Source organism: Anopheles marshallii, chromosome 3 (genome assembly GCF_943734725.1).
Source record: "Anopheles marshallii chromosome 3, idAnoMarsDA_429_01, whole genome shotgun sequence".
Classification (NCBI taxonomy): domain Eukaryota; kingdom Metazoa; phylum Arthropoda; class Insecta; order Diptera; family Culicidae; genus Anopheles; species Anopheles marshallii.
Window position 1 is genome coordinate 63,422,251 of NC_071327.1, and position 21,189 is coordinate 63,443,439.

General features: G+C 45.8%; 3 protein-coding genes across 3 annotated transcripts; 2 read left to right on the forward strand and 1 right to left on the reverse strand.

The window, feature by feature from the left end:
• The first annotated feature begins 7,689 nt into the window (after positions 1 to 7,689).
• On the forward strand, positions 7,690 to 13,433 carry LOC128716354 (hippocampus abundant transcript 1 protein). Its single transcript, XM_053811274.1, has 10 exons — positions 7,690 to 8,631; positions 9,593 to 9,688; positions 10,006 to 10,196; positions 10,282 to 10,423; positions 10,519 to 10,710; positions 10,798 to 11,006; positions 11,106 to 11,192; positions 11,294 to 11,391; positions 11,468 to 11,845; positions 13,238 to 13,433. Exons 1-10 carry the CDS (start codon positions 7,690 to 7,692, stop codon positions 13,330 to 13,332), a joined length of 2,430 nt encoding a protein of 809 aa, XP_053667249.1. The 3' UTR covers positions 13,333 to 13,433.
• Positions 13,434 to 16,667: 3,234 nt separating this feature from the next.
• On the reverse strand, positions 16,668 to 17,588 carry LOC128712988 (brachyurin-like). The gene has a single exon (XM_053807852.1). The coding sequence runs from the start codon at positions 17,586 to 17,588 to the stop codon at positions 16,668 to 16,670; it is 921 nt and encodes a 306-aa protein (XP_053663827.1).
• A 1,551-nt stretch (positions 17,589 to 19,139) lies between these two features.
• On the forward strand, positions 19,140 to 20,057 carry LOC128712989 (brachyurin-like). The gene has a single exon (XM_053807854.1). The coding sequence runs from the start codon at positions 19,140 to 19,142 to the stop codon at positions 20,055 to 20,057; it is 918 nt and encodes a 305-aa protein (XP_053663829.1).
• The last annotated feature ends 1,132 nt before the right edge of the window (positions 20,058 to 21,189 follow it).

A 21,189-nucleotide genomic window follows, 5' to 3' on the forward strand; every position in this document is an offset into this window, starting at 1 on the left:
GTTTTTCTTTATTGTCTTTTCTGTTTATTTTTGCCATGTGTATGTGTGTGTGTGTTTTTTTTGGCTCATCATCTTTCAACTGTACTTCGCTGTCTGTTGCAAAAAGTTCCTCGTAAGCACGAACGCGACCGTATGGAATGTCTCGAAAGCACATCATTATGAGTTGGGTTTTGTGATTTTGCCCACTCGGCAAAGGGAAGGTCGAAAAGGAAAACGTCGAGTGAACCAAAGTTTTGTTTTTACATCTCGACGCAAGCAAACGGCAAGATTTTGCAGGGGCGAAAGAGAGGTAAAACTCCCCGAACGATGTGGGGGGGCATGTATGCAAACACGATGAGGCGTGTGTGTGTGTGTGCTGTGTGTTGTGTGCATTATCGTTATTATTATTATTGTTATGAGCCAACATTCCGCCGAACCGAAGCAACTTGGAAAGTAAATCGACAGCAAGCGGGACAAAAAAAAAACACCCAACTGCGAGAAATACCGACGCACCCGGTTCGGTTACTCTCTGCGGTCTGCCGTGTCCTTATTTTAGCGGTTTCCACGCGGGGGCACTCATGGCAACGGGATATTAGTGGTTGGTCGATCGGTCGATAAACGCTTCAATGTGCGTTATCTGTAGCTGTGTGTGTGTGTGCGTGACTCGGTCCCCCCCCTTCGGGTTCGTTGTACCGTGGGTCGAGGACATGTGTCGTTAGAATTTTCTTTATTGGAAAGCAAGATTTCTCAAGACGGCACCCATTGATGGTGCACCGAATGTTTTTTGGTGGAATTTAGTCTTTATTATACATCCGCCCAGGAAAACGGACCGTAATCGTTATGGTGTGGAGCGCCTTGTGTGGTAGGGAGGGGGGAGGGTCGACGGGATCGTACATCAGTTGGAAATATTGGAGCGTGCTCACGTATGTTTGTTTTATTTTTCGGCCCAAATCACAATAAAAGATGTGACATTTAATGGCAGATTCATAATACTTCATGCTTATTGCTTTCTGCCCCACCAAAATGGCGATGTGTGTTGTGCATTGTTCTATTCCTTTTTTTCTTTGCCTGCACGCCACACAAATTTACCACACATTTATGTTGGCCGCGCTGATGGCGTCATCGTTGAAAGGGAAAAATAAAACAACACCGGGCACCTATGCGTGTCGGTGGGTGCACGTGCACCCGGTACAGGCGCAGACCTTGAGAAAATCGCTATCGACAGCTGTTGTAAATTACTGCTCGCTGCTGGATGATGGCGTCCGTCCGGCCCGTACGGGTAAGTGCTTCGGAAAACGCAACCACACACGCACACACACATACGACAGTCGGCAGCGGTGATTATCGTGAGAGAGAGAGAGAGAGAGAGAGCCCTTATTATTGCTATTGGTCTAGCCCAACCGGATCCATCTTGTCCTGTGGGGGCTCAAGCCGCGCACGGGTGCAAGCGAGACGCAACCAAATCGGGCCCGTTCCGGCGCACATTTCCTTACGGTTTTGCGCGAGAATGGGACCATACGAAAGGGAAAGGGAATGTTCCAGCGACGATCCGTCGGAATGTGTGAGGCAACATTTTCCTTTGGGACATGCGCATTAGCCGCCTCCCCCCACCCTCCCTTTTCTCTCACCGGGTACGAGTGTAATGGGTGATGAACTTGCTGTCGTTGAGAAAAACCATGCCGCGTTTGCTTTCGTAGTGCAGGAGCACTTCGGATGGCGCTGTGAAACAGGGCGAACAGGGAACCGTGTCTGTCTCTGTGCGGTGCCTTTACCGTGCGCCCTTACCAGGAGGCAGGTTTGTTGATTTCATTTACGGCTAGAAATGCCTATTTCCGCTTGAAGTGTTTTTTTTTAAAGCGGAAAATCATTGAAACACAGACCATTTCAACCTGGTCCGAGGTCGCTACTTCCGTTGGCATTGGTAGGAAGATTCGAAACCGATTTAAATGCTGAAATCTGGTCCGTTTTCATGAGACGCATCATAAGTTGAAGCACATTTTTATATGTAAACTTTCCGCAGTAACAATTAGTCTGATTGCTTCAACATTTCCAGACCGTGTGCCGCTTGAGACGGGAGTTTTTCTTTTGCCGTTCCTGCCAAATGCGATGATCTCAGCCGGGTGAAATTACTTATCGTATGTTGCTTTACTGCTGCATAATCGCCAGAGCTGCAGGATTTACGCTAATTAGCGATTACTGCATCATGGATCACAGGCTCAGTTGTGAGTTATGATGATGATTAGCTTTGTGGATTATGCAAGCTTTTTTTTATGACGTAAGCAAGGGAGGAATTTTATATTTCGTTAATAAAAAACACGCATTGCTTTAATATTAATAATAAAAATGGGAAACTATCTCATCCTGCTGTAGAACAAGCGCAGTTTAAGGTGAGATACAGCCGAAGGGAAATAATTTAGATTATCTTTGCTTAATCTAGCTACGAGTGATGCTAGTTCTCATTGTTGTGAATTGTTGCCGTTAGATATGTCTGTTTTGCAACATAAACACGTGCGGAAAGATTTTATTGCCGTACAAATCGCATATTTTGACCTTGGCTACTGTAATCCCGCTCAAGTGTGTTGCTGTTCTCTTCGCAAAATGGTTATTTTTCGTCCGAATGATGTCCAGATTAAGGTGTTATTTTTGTTTTTTGCGCTAGTCCATTCGCCATTTGCAGGAGAAGGTAATGCCCCCAGGAGCATCATAAAACATAATTCCGTAACGTATCATAAATCGTTTATCGTGGCCGGCCCAGTCGGCCGGCTTTTGGGGATGTTTTTTAGGTCAAGGATGATGGGAAAATTTACTGGTGAGGATGAAATTTGATCTGTTCGCTCGATGAATGGTGGACCGCCGCGGTGTGTTTGTTGCGCCGGACGGTGAAATAAATATACGGCGGAGACACTTCCGAGCTTCGACCCAGACGGATTTTGGCTTCAATTACACTTACCGCACACAGTTGCGCTCCTTTTTCAACTACCGGCCTCGAGGGTGGAGGGGGGTCGAAAACATGTTCCACCGAGGCCGAGTAATGTTGTGTGCCATTTTTATTGGCATGGCAGCGAATGTTTGGTGTCGAAAATCTGCCCATCAAGCGGGGGGATGGGCGGTGTGGTGAACGCGCAGCAATGGTTCGGGCCAATTGTGATAGCAGACGGCCACGGCTGGCCTTCGGAATTGTTCTGATTTCATTTTGATTGTAATGATACTTGGAACTGCATTTAAAGTACGCTTTCGCTCAGATTCTTACAACAGGAATCAGACATTCGGCGATGCGCAATAAAGGGTACTTTTATGATGAAGAAGCTTTAATTTAGAAGTTTTTTCATTGAATGAAAAGTCCAAAACAATATCTTTGCTGGAAGAAGTAAGGAATAAATAGAGGAAACATTCTCAGCAGTGCTACGGGGTCCCCACGGACTTGACATGAGCCTGGTAGCAAGCACACCATCCTCAGTTCCTTTGTGACACGTCAAATGCTTGCCCGTGGTGTTTCTGCCGGCAATAAATCACAACTTCGCTGCTGTAAATAATCGATCCAAGCAGCGCGACATTTCGTGACAATCGCCGTCTTCAGCACGTTTGCCAGCAGCACATGCGAGTCACGAATGCTGACCTGCCCGGTATGTGTAGCAGTATTCGCCGTGTTAGAGTCCCTTTGGGGCTTTGATTGGTTTTCCAATAATCGAGTAAGAACGAGACCGAACAACTGCTACGTCCAAGGTGCGGCGAGTGTGCAAGAGACCAGTGTGATGCAACGGCTGCTATGGCTGGTGCGGATTTTCGGTGGCCCATCTCGTGCATCGCTACTGCTGCACTTAGGTTGCATCGGAGTTGGGGTTTGTGTGTGTGTGTGTATGGTGCATTACCGTAGCCTCAAGTCAATGCAGCACTCTAGTGGAAAGGTTCGAATTTTTTGAGGTAACCATTATGTGAACCGCATGAGTAAAAGGATTTGTTTCGCTTTTTTCGCTTTCGTCCGATGCTCCATTTTGCGGCCCAGAGCTTTGACTGCCTCCCGTGATTACACCTTTCCGTGACTGTGGTTTAACCCCGGCGGTCACAGGTTTACACTGCAGCGGGGGGAAACCGCAGTTTAAGCGTACCAATTCCCGTCGGAAGTCGACTTTTGCCGAGAGTGTAGTGGTCCGGAAAAGAACAAAAACAAATCTCCCGCTCAGTAACTTCCGAGGGTTGACCGTGGTTGCGGGCCTCCGGTGTGTTGTGTACCAGTTGGAAAAGTTGTCTGTAACGTTTATAGTTTCGGTCCCAACATTGGGTTATGGTTGTTTTCCGATGTAATTTTATTTTCGAAGACTACGTCCATTGTTAAAGTTATGTAGTTATTCATATTCGATTATGTATTTACTACCGAAATATATTGCGTTTCGCTGTAAAGCTACTTATATAGCTAGGTTGTCCGGTATCTTTCTCATTACGTGTAGAGCCCACAAATATAAGATCCTAGACTTATGAACAATTATGTTTGAAACGACTTTAAATATACACTATGTATTTACGACTGGAATATACTGCGTTTCGCTGTAAAGCTACTTATGGAGCTAGATTGTCCGGTATCTTTCTCATTGCGTGTAGAGCCCACAAATCTAAGATCCTAGGCTTGTGATGGATGAAGTTTCGAGCGACCTTAAATGTTCAATATGTATGTACTACTGGAATATACTGCGTTTCGTTGTAAAGGTATTTTTGGAGCTGGGTTGTCCGATGTCTTTCTCACTACGTGTAGAACCCACCTAGAGATCGTGACAGTTAGGTGTAATGCTAAATGTCTAAGACGACTTGAAATGTACAGTCATCTTATTATACATCACTTCTATGCAACTAAATGGTTTTGAGTTGCATTACAGTTGAGCTCGCTGTAATCATTTCAATAATTGTAGTATATATTCTGGGATTTCCTCCCGTGAGTTCCGGACATTCTGATCTTTCTGGAAGGACTGGTTCTCTAGTAACCCACAGAACTTATATTTATTCTGATAAGTAAAGAAATGCTTACTGTTTAGGGTAGAAATGATCCCCCAGTCCCCCTTTCTCTTTGAATTACTTTCAGTCAACCCGTTTTATTGCTAGTTTATACATTTATCAACAGCATTCAACGCATGTTAATCAGAGGCAATATATTTTTTCAAACAAAACACGAACATTGTTCCAACCCGTTTGTTTTCGGTGTGCCGTATATCACCGTATTCAGCTTTGACTGCATACGAAAAGGCGTTTCGGTGCCATGTTTTATTCATCCGGCGAACATAATGCTGCGTCGTGCAGCAGCGGCAGCTCTAGTAAAGCTACCGGGTTGTTTTGCATCTCATCATCCGCCGCTGCACTAGAAAGTGCGGTCGCCGCTCGTGTGTACCTTCCGCGCTGCACCGACGGTGTCGTTTTGGTTTGGATTTTCATTATCTCGCTGCTGGAAAAGATAGATGAATGCGGGGGTCGTGTGCATGTTTTGCCAGCTGGAGGAGGTGATATTTTTTCTACTCTTCCTTTCATCCATTGCAAAGCTAATCACCCTCTGGGCTGGTAACGACGGTCAAGCTTAACGGCCCTGTTAGGTAAGCGAAGCCTACACGCGCTTGGTAGTTGTGTTATGCTTTTCGCTGGTGCTTTTGATTGCTTTTAAGCTACGTGTAAGCTGTGCGTTGGTGTCTTTAGCGGTAGATGTTTGCATGGAAAGCAGCATGAAACCGAAGAGGTGTTTCATTCTATGGCCTCAGGAAGAAATTTCCATAGAAAAGGACTTTTCTTCCGAACGAAAGATTTTCTTCAGCTTTAGCTGAAAACACATTAAACTACAGACCGTAGGTGTTATGCGGAGCAGGTTAAAAATAGCTGATATTCAATCATTTCGGTTCGCTGGGCAAACATTTCGAGTGCTTTCGTGCTGTCTGTACAAAAGATACCGTTGCTATTACCCTTTCCCAGGATTAAATGAGCGCTGTACCTTTATGACACTAACACATCCTCCAACGCCTCTATTTTTGTAGGTGAGCAATCGTTGCGTCTGAAGCAAGACGAGACCCCTTCCAGAAACAGAACAGTACCGTTGTGCAGAAGTATATATTGTTAAATTCAGTGCCTCTCAACCAATCGTAGCAAGCAAGCAGCAAGGAATCCGTTCAATTTTCAACCACAACCCAACCACAAAACAGTGGCACCGTGAATAGGCTAGTTGTGGCGATAGCAGTGGAAAACGTACGCTGCTGGTAGCCAGACGTCCAGTGGCTTCATATACGTCCGAGAGGGGTCGCCGGATACAGGGAACGCAATCAACCAGAGGAAACAGCAAACAGAACCAGTACTTCCGTTCGTCCGAGAGCTTTAATACACGTGGTGTGACGGGGGGTTGCGTTCGAACCGAACCGATGCTGGGTGGTGAATACCTGCGTAAACCGAATCGTAACACGACCGAACCAGAAGGTGTGAACCATACCTGAACGGCCTACAGAACACAGAAGAATATATATTTTTAATTGCGTTACGTTGTGTGTGCCTGCCGGTGCGACCGTTTGGAATTCATCCGGGAAGAAGAATTGGGTTAGTGCAGCAAACGGCCCCGGTGCACTATTCCTGTCATACCTCAACCATTAACTCAACTGTGACACGACTGGTCGCCGCAAGAGATCAAATAGCTATATTTTCACCAACCGTATTCGGCAAGTTCCTACGCGACGGAAAGCGACGTTTATGCTTTGCGCTTAATGAAGGTATAAAAATCCAAATCGAAACCAACCTGCACAAAATCAATTGCCCGCAACAAAACCCCGGCCACACACCGATAGAGAAGGGGAGCAGTCGAGCGGATTGTCTCGGCGGGTCTGGGGTTATAACGACTCAAACATCTGTCAACGTTTGGCAACACGGTTTTGCAAAGGTCGTCAATAGTAGGCCACCGTTGTACAGCGCTGGTTCGCAATACCCGTCCGTCCGGTGCACGGTTGATTGGCGTCGGCGTCGGAAGCTAGATGCGTATCGTACAAACCGGGTAATGTACCCAAACGCACACCGAGAAGATTCCACCCTGCCCGCACCGTACCGTCGCCCTGTCCCGCCGTGTGCCGTACCGAGTTATCGCGCATGGTGTTAATTTTAGAATCGATTCCCGCGTCACAACCTGAGGGACGAATCCATCCGCAAAACGGAGCGACGAAGCACGGTGGTTGCGGTAACCGGGACGACCAATTCCGTACTTGGTTGTTAGCCACTGGTTGTGCTATTTCAGCACAAGACGTACGAAAATCACGCCGTTGGCAGATGGGCAAACCGCCCGCATCCGCTACGAGTGGTGCTAATGAAATAAGCGCGCTTAGGAGAAGCGTTCGCTGAGCGGAAAATTCACGCGTTGCCGTAAATTACAACCCCAAAAACGGGGGGCGAAACATCGTTCTTTTCCTAGTCGCGCTATAACGAAGGCACGCATAGTATCGAACAACATTGCTGGTTAAATGAGCCCCGGTCGGTGTCGTTATTGTTATCACTGTTGTTGCTGTGGCAGCGGAAGCCAGAACCGAGGCAGTACCAGCGGCGGACGGATCGGTGGACCGGGTCCGCTGGGTTGGATGCAGCTTTGGCAGCGGAAAGTAGCAATCGCTGGCAGCAGGGAAACGTTTGCCGATTAACCGTGCGGAACAGCAGTGGAAAAGGGTCAATTCGTCGGCAGTGCGAAAAGGGGGAAACGGTATAGTACAAGTGATGGAGCATTCGGCGAACCTGTTGGCCGGTGGGGCGGATGACACCAGCACGAAAGCGGCGCCCGCCGTGGGTGGGCCACCCGGTGCGGTGGGTCATCCGTGCCCGCAGCTCCGGCCAGCAATCGGGAATGCAAGTGATGCGGTAGTCTGTGATAGAAGTAACGTGGTTACTATGGATGAAGCTGGTGAAACCTTACCACTGTCCGGACGTTCGTTGGATGCGGAGCTGGCGGAGGATAACTGCACCGATACGGACGATCAGAACAGTAATTATCTAAGCATTAGCAATAGTCGTAGCAGCAGCTGCTTTGACCTACCTGGCGAGTGCTCCCCGATGATGGGCGCCACGCGATTGCCGGTGTCGAAAGCGGACGAAAGTCGGATAACGCTGGTGAACGAAAGGTACACAAAATCGGTACCGGCCACCGTACTGGCGCAATCCCCTAGGCCGGTTGCAGTTGGTGGGTGTGGTAAACTTTCCGGGTCAACGCAACGGCTCGATTGCGACGCCGAAGACGCCGAAGAGGAGGATGACGATGAGGAGGAGGATTCGTCAATGCTGACGCATTCGGCCGCAACGACGGCAACCGTTTCGTCCAACAAATCCCGTCTACTAGTGGCCTCGGAACAGCAGCCCGGTTGCTCCAGCAGCAGAGCGCCGGATGCGGGCGTTTGCTGTAACATAGTGGACAATCCGGTCAGCGATGCGGCCACGGTGGATGTCGGTAGTACGGGTAATAGCGCACCGGATGGTACGCGCACACCAGCCGCCACGGGAACGGCCAATGGGGCTGCCGGTGGCAGTGGAAATCCGCACAGCCGTGTCACGACGACACCCTCAAACTTAAGCAACTGCAGTGGCCTACCGACCGTCACCGTGGTGCAGCTGAAGCAGAGCAAAAATCTCATCTACTTCCTGCGATTGATCTTCAATCACTGTAAGGTTGGTAGTCCGGTGTATTGGAGATGGATAGTGTGTCACGTGTTCATGGACACCGGGCAAACGCTATGCTTGCTTCCGCCACAAATGCGCGTTATTGTTTCCGTGCGTTTTATTTGCCGCTAGCATTGTCCGGGCCCAACGGACGGCTCGTCCTGTCAGCAGCATGTTTATTATTTGTTGGGTTCTCTTTGAATGTTTTCATGCTGATTCTTGCTGTTGTACCGAGTGGCAATGAGAATTTCAAGCGAATGCTATAGCTATTGCACCCCGTTTCGGATTTACGTGCAGCAAAATAGAATTCGGCTGGGGGAATTGAAATTTGCGGTTTGCGGATTCCATGTAGACATGAGTGTGAACGTGGTCAGGGAGTTTGGACGATGAAGGTTTGAATTGATGTATGCGAATGTAGTCCTTTTGCTGGTTTTCTGTACATTACAGTTCGATGCGTCAATACCGATCAGTGATTGTTTTCGAGTTTAAAAAAATTCCAAATGAAATCTTGATGTTTTGTTGAATAATTTTGAACAATATCAGGAAACAACTCTTTTGAAAAATCAATTTGCTTAGGGTCTTTTCGATTGGTGCTCCAGTTACTTCCTCAATGATATTTGTTAATTAAATTATCAACACAAACTCCACCCAAGATCAAATAATATTGCGTTAAAGTTATTTAAACTTTCTTTAAAGATAGATTTAGCATTTGAATTATATTTTTCCTTTAGCTTGTACTCATCTTTGACAAACTGCGTACGCTTTTCGGTTGTTAATATCAAATATAATCACTCACCATTGTATCATTAATCGAATTAATGCGCTTCGCCAACGCAGAACAGAGTGCTGCTGCCTTCGTCATCATCGTGGCTGAATGTTAAATTCCATTCATTCACACTACGGTCCATCATTTTATCAAAGATTTATTGTTCTATTCTCACTCATTTTTTTCCCATCCTTTCTTTTGCAGAGCTCCGGTATAGGAGAACCGAGCGTTTATCATGCCTTAGTAGTCATATTTTTGGAATTTTTCGCCTGGGGACTCTTAACGATGCCTGTCATAAATGTAAGTATATATCGCGTTGCGTTGTACGACGAAAACTTGCAAGTGATGTTGCAAAAATTAGGGACCTATACGCCTACAACCACGCATTGTAATGCCGTAACAAAAAGGTAACGACCGTAGGCAGTACGGTAATTTGTGGTGACATGCACAGGATGGTCTAAATTGTATTAGACATAACGTAACGATTTCCTTAAAATAGATACCTTACATAACGAGTTCCCAGTAGCATGGGACACATACGTCCGGCAGGACTGGCTGATGCAACAGGGGTCGTCTTCATTCACATTTCTTTTTTTGTTTCCCGTGTTTTGTCATAGGTCCTCAATCAAACCTTCCCAGATCACACCTTCCTAATGAACGGGTTGGTAATGGGCATAAAGGGCATACTATCATTCCTGAGCGCTCCACTGATTGGTGCCCTTTCGGACGTGTGGGGCCGGAAGTTCTTTCTGCTAATTACGGTGTTCTTCACCTGCGCTCCGATCCCACTTATGTCGATCAACTCGTGGTAAGTGTAGTAGGCGGTCTGCAAGGACCAGCGAACACGTGAGCGAAATTGTTAATCTTCACCGACCGTTTTGTTCCTTTGCCAGGTGGTTCTTCGCAATGATCTCAATCAGCGGTGTGTTCGCGGTAACGTTTTCCGTTGTGTTTGCTTATGTCGCAGACGTTACGACGGTGGAGGATCGGTCACGAGCGTATGGTCTGGTGTCAGCCACCTTTGCCGCAAGTTTGGTAAGTATCTCCAAACTCCGATCATCGATGGAGCTGTGGCGGTGTTAAATTTACCATGGTTTTCTCACCCGTTGCTTTCATTGTATTCTTGGCAGGTTATTTCACCCGCACTCGGAGCTTACCTGAACGACAAATACTCGGAACCGTTAATTGTAGCCCTGGCCACTGCAATCGCTGTGCTGGATGTGTTCTTCATTCTGGTGGCGGTGCCGGAAAGTTTACCGGAAAAAGTACGACCCAGCTCCTGGGGAGCCCCGATCAGCTGGGAACAGGCAGATCCGTTTGCAGTTAGTGTCATAACATCGATGCATAATTGAGAAAATCGTTTAACATCATTATCTCTATAATTTGATTTTTTTTGCTCGCTCTTTTAGGCGCTCCGTAAAGTTGGTCTGGATCAAACGATTCTGATGCAGTGTGTTACGGTGTTGCTCTCCTATCTGCCAGAAGCGGGACAATATTCGTGCATTTTCGTCTACCTGAAACTGAAAATGCATTTCAGCTCGATCGATGTATCGATCTTTATTGCTGTCGTCGGTATACTAAGTATACTGACGCAGGTCATCCTAGGTGATCTAATGAAGTAAGTTTCGGGACGAAAATAACTGGCGGTGTGGCAAGGCACAAACAAAATACACACACAAGCATAATTAACTTGTGCTTTTTTGTGCTTTTTCCACAGGGCACTTGGTGCAAAGCGTACAATAATAATAGGATTACTGTTCGAAATGTTACAACTGCTTTGGTATGGTTTTGGCAGTCAGACATGGTAAGAACTCTCTTCTGGCAATAGAATCCCGTTGAAGAGAACAAGAAACGTGCAATAATTAATTCCTTGTTTTATTTACCGTTCGTTTGCGTACATACCAGGATGATGTGGGCAGCAGGTATCCTTGCTTCATTAGCGTCAATTACGTATCCGGCGATCAGCGCATTTGTGTCGATACATTCCAACCCGGACCAACAAGGTAATCGTGAACGCCTTCGAAAGAACTATTTCAGAATAGAAGTAACGAATGTTTTGCTGTTGTTTTTCTTCTCCAGGGGTGGTCCAGGGTATGGTGACAGGGATGCGCGGTTTGTGCAACGGTCTAGGGCCAGCGATGTTCGGCGTCATCTTCTACGTATTTCACGTCGACCTGAACGACGAGCATAACGTTGCGAGCCATAGTCTTAACGGTGCCGCGATTGGAGCGGTGGCGGGCGGCGGAGTTTTTGATGGGTCCGATGCAAAGTTTGTGCGCAACGAGACGCTACTCGGGGGCTCGGCGCACCATCGCATTGAGGACGAGTACTCACAGCTTATGCCGGGCCCTCCGTTCGTGTTCGGGGCACTAATGGTTATATGTGCCATCGCCGTGGCCGCGTTCATTCCGGAGACGCCCAGCGATGCCATCCGGCGGCCATCGGGTGAGAAGAAAAGTAGTTATTTCAGATTCCTTTACCTTCGTTTTCCTGTTTCCGTGCAATGTGGTTTGGACAAACTAACAGCAATAACAACGACATATTAACAAAGGGGTTGGCTATTGTACTCTTAGTTGCCTTTCTTAATGGTTGCATATTGGAGTTTGTATTCTTTCGACTAATCTTCTAACCGGTATATGGTGCTCTGTAAGGTTCGGATAATCAGTTGCACTTTTTACATGAATTGAGAGGTACAGTTTAACTCTATATCGTTCAAATTGGTGGGCAGTAGCGATTACTGTGATGTCTCGTACTAAAATGTGGGTTTTTGCAACTCAATTTGTTCCTTGCCATGAAGCAACTTGTCTCCAGTTGCAGCTGTTTTTCAGTATTCCCACTATTTCCGTTATTTTTTGCTTCTTTCTTTCTACCATTTTTCAGAAAGCGGCTATAGGAGCCAAGACAGATTGACCGTTCTTATTGGAGACTGATTCGCACGGTGTTAAGTGTGACAAACAGCGGGCGATACAACAATTCAATCGCCCAACGAAAGATACCGTCACAAGAGATGGACAGAAATGTGCGAGCATAGACTTTTCACATACCTCACCAACCATTAACACCATTGCACTCTTTGCTACGTATGTGTGCCGCACTTAGCTCACTGGATAGTTTGAAGATTGAAAACATATCCACCTGATTTGCTACCGATCCTTGTGGAGTTTGCGCGTTAGTTATGAATTCATTTTACTTTCCCGTTTTAATACCACAATTAACACACTTTCGTCGAGGGAATGCTTATCGAGGGCATGCAAAGGCAGTTTGTTACGGAAGTAATTATATTTTCCCTTCGTCTTAGTGTAATAAAATTCAGCGTCTTTTTCTTTTCTTCTTCTTCTTCTTCTTCTTCTTTCTTATACTATATTGTAATGTATAAAGCGATCGGAACACTAAAACCACGATAGTAGTGACCATCCTATCTGCTGTATTACCTACCCACTATTTTTTGGTTCCTCTTAAACCTAGAATAGCTACAGCAATTGAAAAAATGAGGCCATACGACAGTCTTTTTAAATTTAAAAGTTCTCATCATAGCATTTAATTGAAAGCTTTGTGTGTTAATATATTTTTCCTACCTTTGAATTGTTGAATCTCACAACTTGCAACAGTAGATAATGCGTTACTATCTTGCATTGCCTCAGTAAAGCGATAGATAAGCCTCTGAATCTGTACGCTTGAGCTCTTAATTGCTAAACAACACTTTGACACTTTACGCGAATTTCTTTCCTATTGTAGTGCCTTAGACAATATATAACAAATTCCCTGTATAAATGTTATATATTATTCACTTTAGTAAATGTGATCAAAACAATGCTAATCTTCCCCTTCTTTTTCTTTATTTTTCCCCAGGGTTGTCGTTGGATGTCGATTATGAATACGAGCGTGGGCGTAAGGTAGCGGGCCCACTGTCACCACTGATGCACCAGGACTCTGCTCAGCTATAGTTGTGTTAAAAGAAACTTAGCACCCGCTGCACGTTGGTGTGGTGTTATGCGCTCGATATAATCCTAATCGTCGTCATCATTAGTTTGTACAATCTAGTGTAAGCAGCAGCAGAAACATCTTTGGTATCACTGAGTGAGCGAGAACGGAGGTAGCGTACTGAGGAAACATGTAAATCAAGGTCAAGGCAGGGAAGCGTTTTTGATAATGTGAAGTGGTATGTTGTTGGGGAAAAAATGTGTGCTGTATAAAAAATGTATTATTCTGTTGTTTTTGTTTTGGACTACGAAAGTTCATGGTGTCTTGTTGAGGTTGTTACATAGAGCAGCATTGTGAATTATTGTCCCTAAACAAACCTTGTCCTGTTTACTTCCGAGGATGGTTAAGGTTTTTCTTTTCATGATTTGTTTTATACCTATTGTTTGTTGCAAAGAAACATTTGTTCATGTGTACGGTTCTTTTTTGGTTTATTTTAAAATGCGTGTGTGGATTGTGGTTATCAACCAAACAGCGTACTTTTAAAAAAAATCAATGGTTTGTTAGGATGGAAAGCTTTAAACAAAACAAAACAAAAACCCCAACTGTTTGCGGTTCGGAACTTTTGAGACGTACTACTACCGCTTTGGCAGTTGCTGGCACAACGAACGTACATAGGACCGTAACACTTTTTTAAAGTTTTGCCAAGTTTGTCCAATTGTTTTCCTTAGTCTAGTCAAACGACGGACACATTTAACGGAAAGATGAAAAACCACAGCTCATGCTGGTACTAACGGGTTAGGTTTTCCTACGCTACACTAGCTGACTGTGCGCTATTTGCTAGTGTGTGACATTTCAGTGTTGGATAGTAAGGAAATGTTGAATCGGCGGCAGGAGAATGACGTGTATAAATTAGGACTGAATGTGGAAAGAGAAAACAATGTGCGAGGAAGAGTATTTTTGGCCGTGGTTTGCTTAGTTTACGACAAGGAAACCGAGTGATAGTAGGATAAGATTATCGATTAGCAGGAAAGGGGAAAAGAAGCGGGACGAGGAAATGAGCGAGAAACAGCTAGTGTGCATGTGGATAGCAACAAATCAGATCGTTACAGTGTCACACATCTACCCGTAATACCGAAAAACAAAGGCACTACCATTAGGTTTTTTAGCTACTGGAGCATATGGTTACTGTGTAAATTATGTTAAAATAGGATGTTTCAAGAATTTAAGGACATCGTTTGACTATGATTCGATTTAACTGCTACGTCTAGAAATGAGGTTGAGAAGAAGATGGTTTAAAATTCGTTGATACCGGGAACAGTTGAGGCAAGGCACGGGCCACCCATTTCTTTTGCGATGGGTAGAGCCTGCTTCACGATGTTACCCTCTTGCAGATATGTATTGTCAACAGCATGATTATCTACGAGCAGTAGAAAATGTGTAAAGAGATTTCCTTTATAATGCACTGCAAATAGGCATCAACAAGAGGTACTCTTGGGTATCAGTGCGTACCATAGGCTCATGATCAGGTTGGATTTATGTACAATTTCATTAGGCACTAAGTGTTGGGAAAATTGTTTACGATCGATTCGTTTCCTGCAACACAGAAAAGGATAAAGCCATACGTATCTACAATTGACATACCAGCACGAAATCTTTAGTGTAACATAACAAACAAACAAAAACATGTACATGCCAGAAGTTAATGCAAAAACCAAGTTACATAGCAGTACCAGAATTAAACCGCGAAGGTAAATAACAATAGCGATAGCCATGTAAATGCCACTCGTCGCTGTAGGGTCGAACATCATATGCAGTCACGATCATCTTAAGGCCGGGCATCTTGTTTCTGTCACAGTTGTGTAACAAATCTAGTGTCTGATCTCAGATGATCGTGATCTGCATCTACTGGGCGAGACACACTGTTAGTCCAAAGATTATGAATTAACTTGAACTACTAGTGCTAGAGAGTTAGTATTACGCAAAAAAAGCATCAAAAGTTGCGACGAGCGTTTTAAGATACAAATGTCGCGCGAAAACAACTGTTGCGTATGGGACAAATGTCATCAAAGCGTACAGATAAAACAGAAACAAGAAAAAAAAACAATAAAATACAAAACCAACATAAGTAATGGAATCTTACATATAAAGAATGGGACAGTAGGGGAAATTAGTTCCATTGTTTTGGTCCCTGCAATTTCTCTGCATGCAACGAAAGGGCCGAACAGAAAGATGGCGTTTTTGTTGCAAAAGGAACGGACGGTGTATGCTGCTAGCCCCAGCTGCCGTAACCTAGCCGTAACACTTGGCGATATCACACCGTAGGAGCGTTTTTGTAGTGTCCATGCAAAAAAAAGGGGAACGAATTTTGTGAAGCAGACAAATGCAAAACATCAATCAAAAGCAAAGCGAATATAAGCCGTTGTTAAACCGTTTTTATCTTAACTCGCCTTTACGTTGTCTATCGGCTAGCGATGCTACTTCACCTCTGCGAGCTAGCAGCAGCCTTTTCAATGGTGATGAACATAAATAGAGACATTCTTTCCTAATGCATCCCGGCACAGGCCGAATTAACAACACCAATGTACTGAAGTGTTGCTAGGGCGTCCTTTTGTTCCTCCGGCGTTCGTGAACCATTTGTGTTTGTGTTCATTCTGCAAAGCTATCTCGGGAGGTCACTTAAGGTGGTGAAGTACCGGAGAGGCGTAGAAAATTTGAACTTTAAACCCGTACGGCATATATTACGACGAACAGCGAAATCAAAGCGTTACATACATCCTTTTTTCTTTCAATACCTTTCTCTTTTCACTCTCCTTCTCTCTTACCTTGGTACTTTGAGCTTTTAGAAAGCGTAAGATGCCGAAGATAAAAGAGAGACGAAGAGAAAGAGAGAGAAAGATATTTGAGAGCAACCGTAGAACAGCCCAGTTAAGTGAATTTGTAAATCGTAAGACAACAAAACAAAGGTGAAGAAAACCCAGAAAAAGAAATGAGAGCAAAACCGTACACAAAAAGAAAATGGTGGAATTACGGCAAGAGAAACACAGCTGTAAAACAAGAGTAAGGTGATAGTAGAAGGGGGCTTGATAGTCGTGTTGAGTGAATGTGTATAGAGGGAAAGAATGATTGCAACGTTGTGTGCTAGGTTAAACCAATAACCGTGAATCGTTGAACGTGTGAAGGTTAGAGAACAATGGTAGGCAAACGAATGGAGAGAAGAAGAGAAATAAATATTGCTAAAATAATTTGAACAAACCTGAACATCACTTTCATCGTGAAAGAAGAAAACACATTTTAGAGGAAGAATATTTTGTTAACGGACAGTTTTTTGTTCATCTATATTTTAGTTGATACGCGCAAATTACGGCAGCAACTCAACGTCGGAGTTTTCCTCGATCCAGGACAGGAAGGAAGTGGTACGGGCAAAGACGGACGGCCAGTTGAGTTCGCATCCGAGAGCGAGACCGAACGAGACGACACCGAGCTGAACGGTGGTTCCGTCACGCACGATGGTCAGCGGGCCACCAGAATCACCCTGGCAGGCACCACGGCCGGAATCTCCGGACAGACAGATGTTCTCGGGCTGAACCACACCGGGGAAGCGCACCGAGCAGGCAAGGTTCGTCTGGATCGGGTTGTTGACGTAGCGCAGGACATTCGAAGCCTGCGGAATCGAATCGGCGAAGCGGCCGAATCCGGACACGGTACCGATCAGACCGGCAAAATCATTACCCACATCACTCAAACGCGGCAGCGTAACGGGCTGGATACGGTTGGTGTAGGTGACCGGCGAGACAACGCGCACGGTTGCAATGTCGTAACGGATCAGGGCGGGGTTCCAGTTCGGGTGAAGGCGAATTCCGCTCTGTTCGAACGCAATGCGCACCTGGCTCGGTTCGTTCTCGTTGGTGCGATCCTCTGCACCATAGATCACGAGACCACTGGTAGCGATATCCACACAGTGGGCAGCGGTTAGAACGTAGTTGTTGCTCAGCACGGAACCACCGCACAGACCGGTACCATCGGCAAAGTTACTCAGCAGCGCCACCTGGTACGGGAACTGGCCGGGCTGGGCAATGTAACCGTTGACGATGCGAGAATTAGCGCGGGCGCTGGTTGGCATGCTGCGTACCTCCGACAGGTACTGCTTCAGAATATCCTTCGGCAGACGGCGCAGGTACTGGGGCATGCGGGACATCGGGCGAACCTTAGACCAGTTGATTTCGTCGGTGGCCACGACGGCACACACGAGCGCAAACAGCGCCAACAGAGAGAACTTCATCTTTAATCACACACGCACGAAACGTTCGAACCGTACCTTCGGTAGCTAGTGTGCCGTGGAGTTTCGGAGGGTGGTATTTATAGCTGCTGTGGAAAGCTATCGCATTGAGGGCTACTGGGCCGTAATAAATGGCTATCACAAAGTTCCTGCATCTTCGGGGCCATATACGCACGTATCTTGGCGATTCGCGTTGCCCCAAGATAAGATCATCAAGCGATCCTACGGTGGACGGTTACCGTAACGTTTAAAACCTACTGTCGGGTGCAAGAACGTCACCTCAGCGCCGAAAACAGTTCAAATCCTTCGAATGTGAAAATACATATCTCGGTAGCATTATTGGGGTAGCTTAAGAATCGGTACGATAATGCATAATCTCGTTCGATAAGCTTTACTACAAGATGATATTCGGTACGTTTTGACGCAAATATCGAAGTCAATTTGCTGGTTATTCCCGTAGATAAGCGTATGCTATCCGAGAACCTTTAAAAACACATCTCGAACTTTTTTATTTCCGTAGAGGCAATCGTTGGCTTAAAAGATCATATGATAATAAGAATTTATTTCTTATTTTGGCTTTATAATACTTATATTAACTGTAAACAATTGCGTTTTAAAATGAAAATCTCGTTACGGTTGCTACGTGTTGGTTCAAATTGAAGTTTTATATATGCTTCCAATGCTCGACACCAGAGGCGCTGCAACCTGAAACACCATTCGAGCAAATGTCGGTCGATGGTAAACGTTTCGAGCAGAATTCAAAATGGCGGTTAACTTTTGAATTTATCTATTGTTTTTAACAACAATAATATTGCGTGTTAGAAGCAGTACAGAAAATATTTTTTTCAATGAAACAAAACACTCTGACAAATATAATTAAATAATTAAAAACATAAATTAATAATTATGTTTGTCACATAAAAATTGCATCACTCATTGGTGGAACACAATAGCTATAAAGCAATAGAGTTTATCCTAACAAATACCGCAATGGGTACGACCAATGGGTACGACCCCGTAGTCATATTTAGGTTATCAGCGTGTCGCCATCGCACCACTTTGCGTATGCGCTTGCCGACCTTGATCCCTTGCTTTTATCAATGTGTACTCTTAACGAGCTTCCAAAAATTTCTATAGCCACATTGGGATCAACGACACATGCACAATCGGCGAAGGAAAAATTAAAAAAAAACATCTGCTTTACGTGCATACTGTCGAAGGAAGAATATTTTTCCCATCGAGCGCCATTGGCGAATGAATGAATGTCGCTCCAAATTCGGTCCTATCAATGGCGATGACTTTGACTTATCTGCAGACTGATATCAAATCGTGATGTTGTCACACAATATTCACGTTACGGTCGATTAGAAAACGATAACAGCTGTACGTTGCGCTTAGAAGTAATCTGTTTTTTGGTTACGGTTCCTTTTGGGAACTCTTTATCAGGATTAGTGGAAATTTATCACGCATTGCGTGGGCTATATAAGAGCTCCAAGCCCCTTATCGAGACATCTCAGTTGCGTTCGAGTGTGTGACAGGAAGTAGGGCTAGACCATGAAGCAGATCGTGCTACGGTTGGTGATTGTTTTGACGGTGGCGGTGTATGGGGCAAGTCTCCCAACGATCGACTGGAGTCGTGTAAGGCGTGTGGAGGAGCTAGACCACTATTGGGCCCGTTTGCCTCCGGAGCTGCAGGCGTATCGGAACGCTTCCCGACCGGGTGCCCGTATCTCCAACGGACTGGAGGCCCGTCCGGGACAGTTCCCCTACCAAGCGATTGTGCTGAGCGAGTTCGGTGTGCTAACTACCATGTGCGGTGGTTCCGTGTTGACGCAAAACTTCATCCTCACCTCCGCGCACTGCGTGATGTTCGATCAAGTGAATATGGCCGGTGGTGGTACCGTCATCGTGGGTGCCCTGAACCGGCTGGAGGTGGAACCATCGCAGCAGCAAATCCGCTTCAGCAGCATTGGTATTACCGTGCATCCGCAGTATAGCGTCAGCAACTATCGGTTCGACGTGGCCGTTATACGGCTGAACACAGCGCTCCGGTTTACGACCTACGTCCAGCCGGTGCGTCTGCCCGGCCTGTTGGATCAACGTCAGTTCGATGGGCAGATCGGTACGATCAGTGGATTCGGGCGGACGAGCGATTCCAATGCGGCGTTTGCCGCCACCCTGCAGTACACGGTCAACACGATCATGAGCAACGGTGCGTGTATTGGCCGGTGGGGCGAGATGCTTGTGGAACCGCAAAATGTGTGTCTATCCGGGGATGGTGGCCGATCGGCATGTACCGGCGACTCGGGCGGCCCGATGACGATTCAGGAGCAGTCCGGTTTGACGCTGCAGATCGGCATAACGTCGTTTGGATCGGCCGATGGGTGTACGCGCGGCATGCCTACGGTTTATGCGCGGATTACCTTCTTCTTGGATTGGATCAGAACCAACTCGGATTACGTTGCTAGTTGAAGTGAGGATGGTGTGATAATGGTTATGCAGTTGTGTTCCTTAGGTGTAGGTTTTAGGATTTAGGGGTTTTTAAAATGCGTTCCACAGGAACGCAGCAGTAGATGATGTTATTAGTATAATTGTGCCATACGTATTGCAGAGTTTTAGGCGCTCTTCAAGCAGTATTTTACTTAGCTCTCAAAATATGTAATTCGCTTAACAAAGTTAGTGTATTTCGATTATTTATACTACTCTTTTAGTAATGGTCTCGTAAGGCTGTGGTCTAGAGCATATATTAGCGCGTTTAGCTGCTCTTTGGAATCATGCAATAAAAAATAAATAAATAACACAAACATTCGTACCAAGCTTACCCAGGTTGCAGCACATTCGCATTACCGGTGCCGCTCTATTTCAGGTGCAAGAACAGCCACACACACCCCGATAGCTGAAACCACGCGGCAGCTCATCAAACTTCGGACACACTCGAACCCGTCAACGTCAATGCCAAAACGCGTCTTCATAAAATTCGTACCAAGGGCACGGCACAAATAAACCCCGGGGCCGGCGGGCACACCAAGCCTAATCCCGTCGGCAAGCGGGAACGAACATAATTCTCGACTAGCCGGTGTCCAACACGTTGCGCTCCGCGTACACATGACCACACGGCACGGTAGGCACACGGTACACAGGGCTGTTACTATTTTTAAGCGTCATACTCAATCTTTCCAAAGAAAATGTGTTTTCGCCCCGTTTGGACACGGGGACGGACATTGATTGTTCACCGTCGTCGTCACTCATCCATGTGACGGAAGCACTCTCGGAACGCAACGCAGTGGTGGAGGTGGCTTCCTAGATGATAGGTTAATCATCTCCGTTCGTCTTAGTCACTTGCCGTCGGTAGGTTCTCACCATTCAATTAATGGTACACAATCATGACGAAGCCCTTTAATTATAACGCCCCAGTCTCAGTCAGCCAGTGTTATCTGATAAATAAGCACCAATAAGGGGTGACACCCCGCGTGGGGTACGGTGAATGTGGGCAATTAAGCGGTTTGTTGTTTTGGTTAATCTCTCTCTTCCTTTCGGATCATTATCTCCAAACAACACCATCCATTCCGACTGTCGGTGGTGTGTTGCTCTTTTTGTCATTCCG

What these genes read in the sequence shown, in the direction of transcription:
- LOC128716354 (XM_053811274.1), top strand. Translation starts at nt 7,690, where the DNA reads ATGGAGCATTCGGCGAACCTGTTGGCCGGTGGGGCGGATGACACCAGC. An exon ending in TAACGATGCCTGTCATAAAT is followed by an intron (nt 9,689 to 10,005) that starts GTAAGTATATAT and finishes GTTTTGTCATAG; the next exon opens with GTCCTCAATCAAACCTTCCC. An exon ending in TTCCAACCCGGACCAACAAG is followed by an intron (nt 11,392 to 11,467) that starts GTAATCGTGAAC and finishes TTTCTTCTCCAG; the next exon opens with GGGTGGTCCAGGGTATGGTG.
- LOC128712988 (XM_053807852.1), bottom strand. Translation starts at nt 17,588, where the DNA reads ATGAAGTTCTCTCTGTTGGCGCTGTTTGCGCTCGTGTGTGCCGTCGTG.
- LOC128712989 (XM_053807854.1), top strand. Translation starts at nt 19,140, where the DNA reads ATGAAGCAGATCGTGCTACGGTTGGTGATTGTTTTGACGGTGGCGGTG.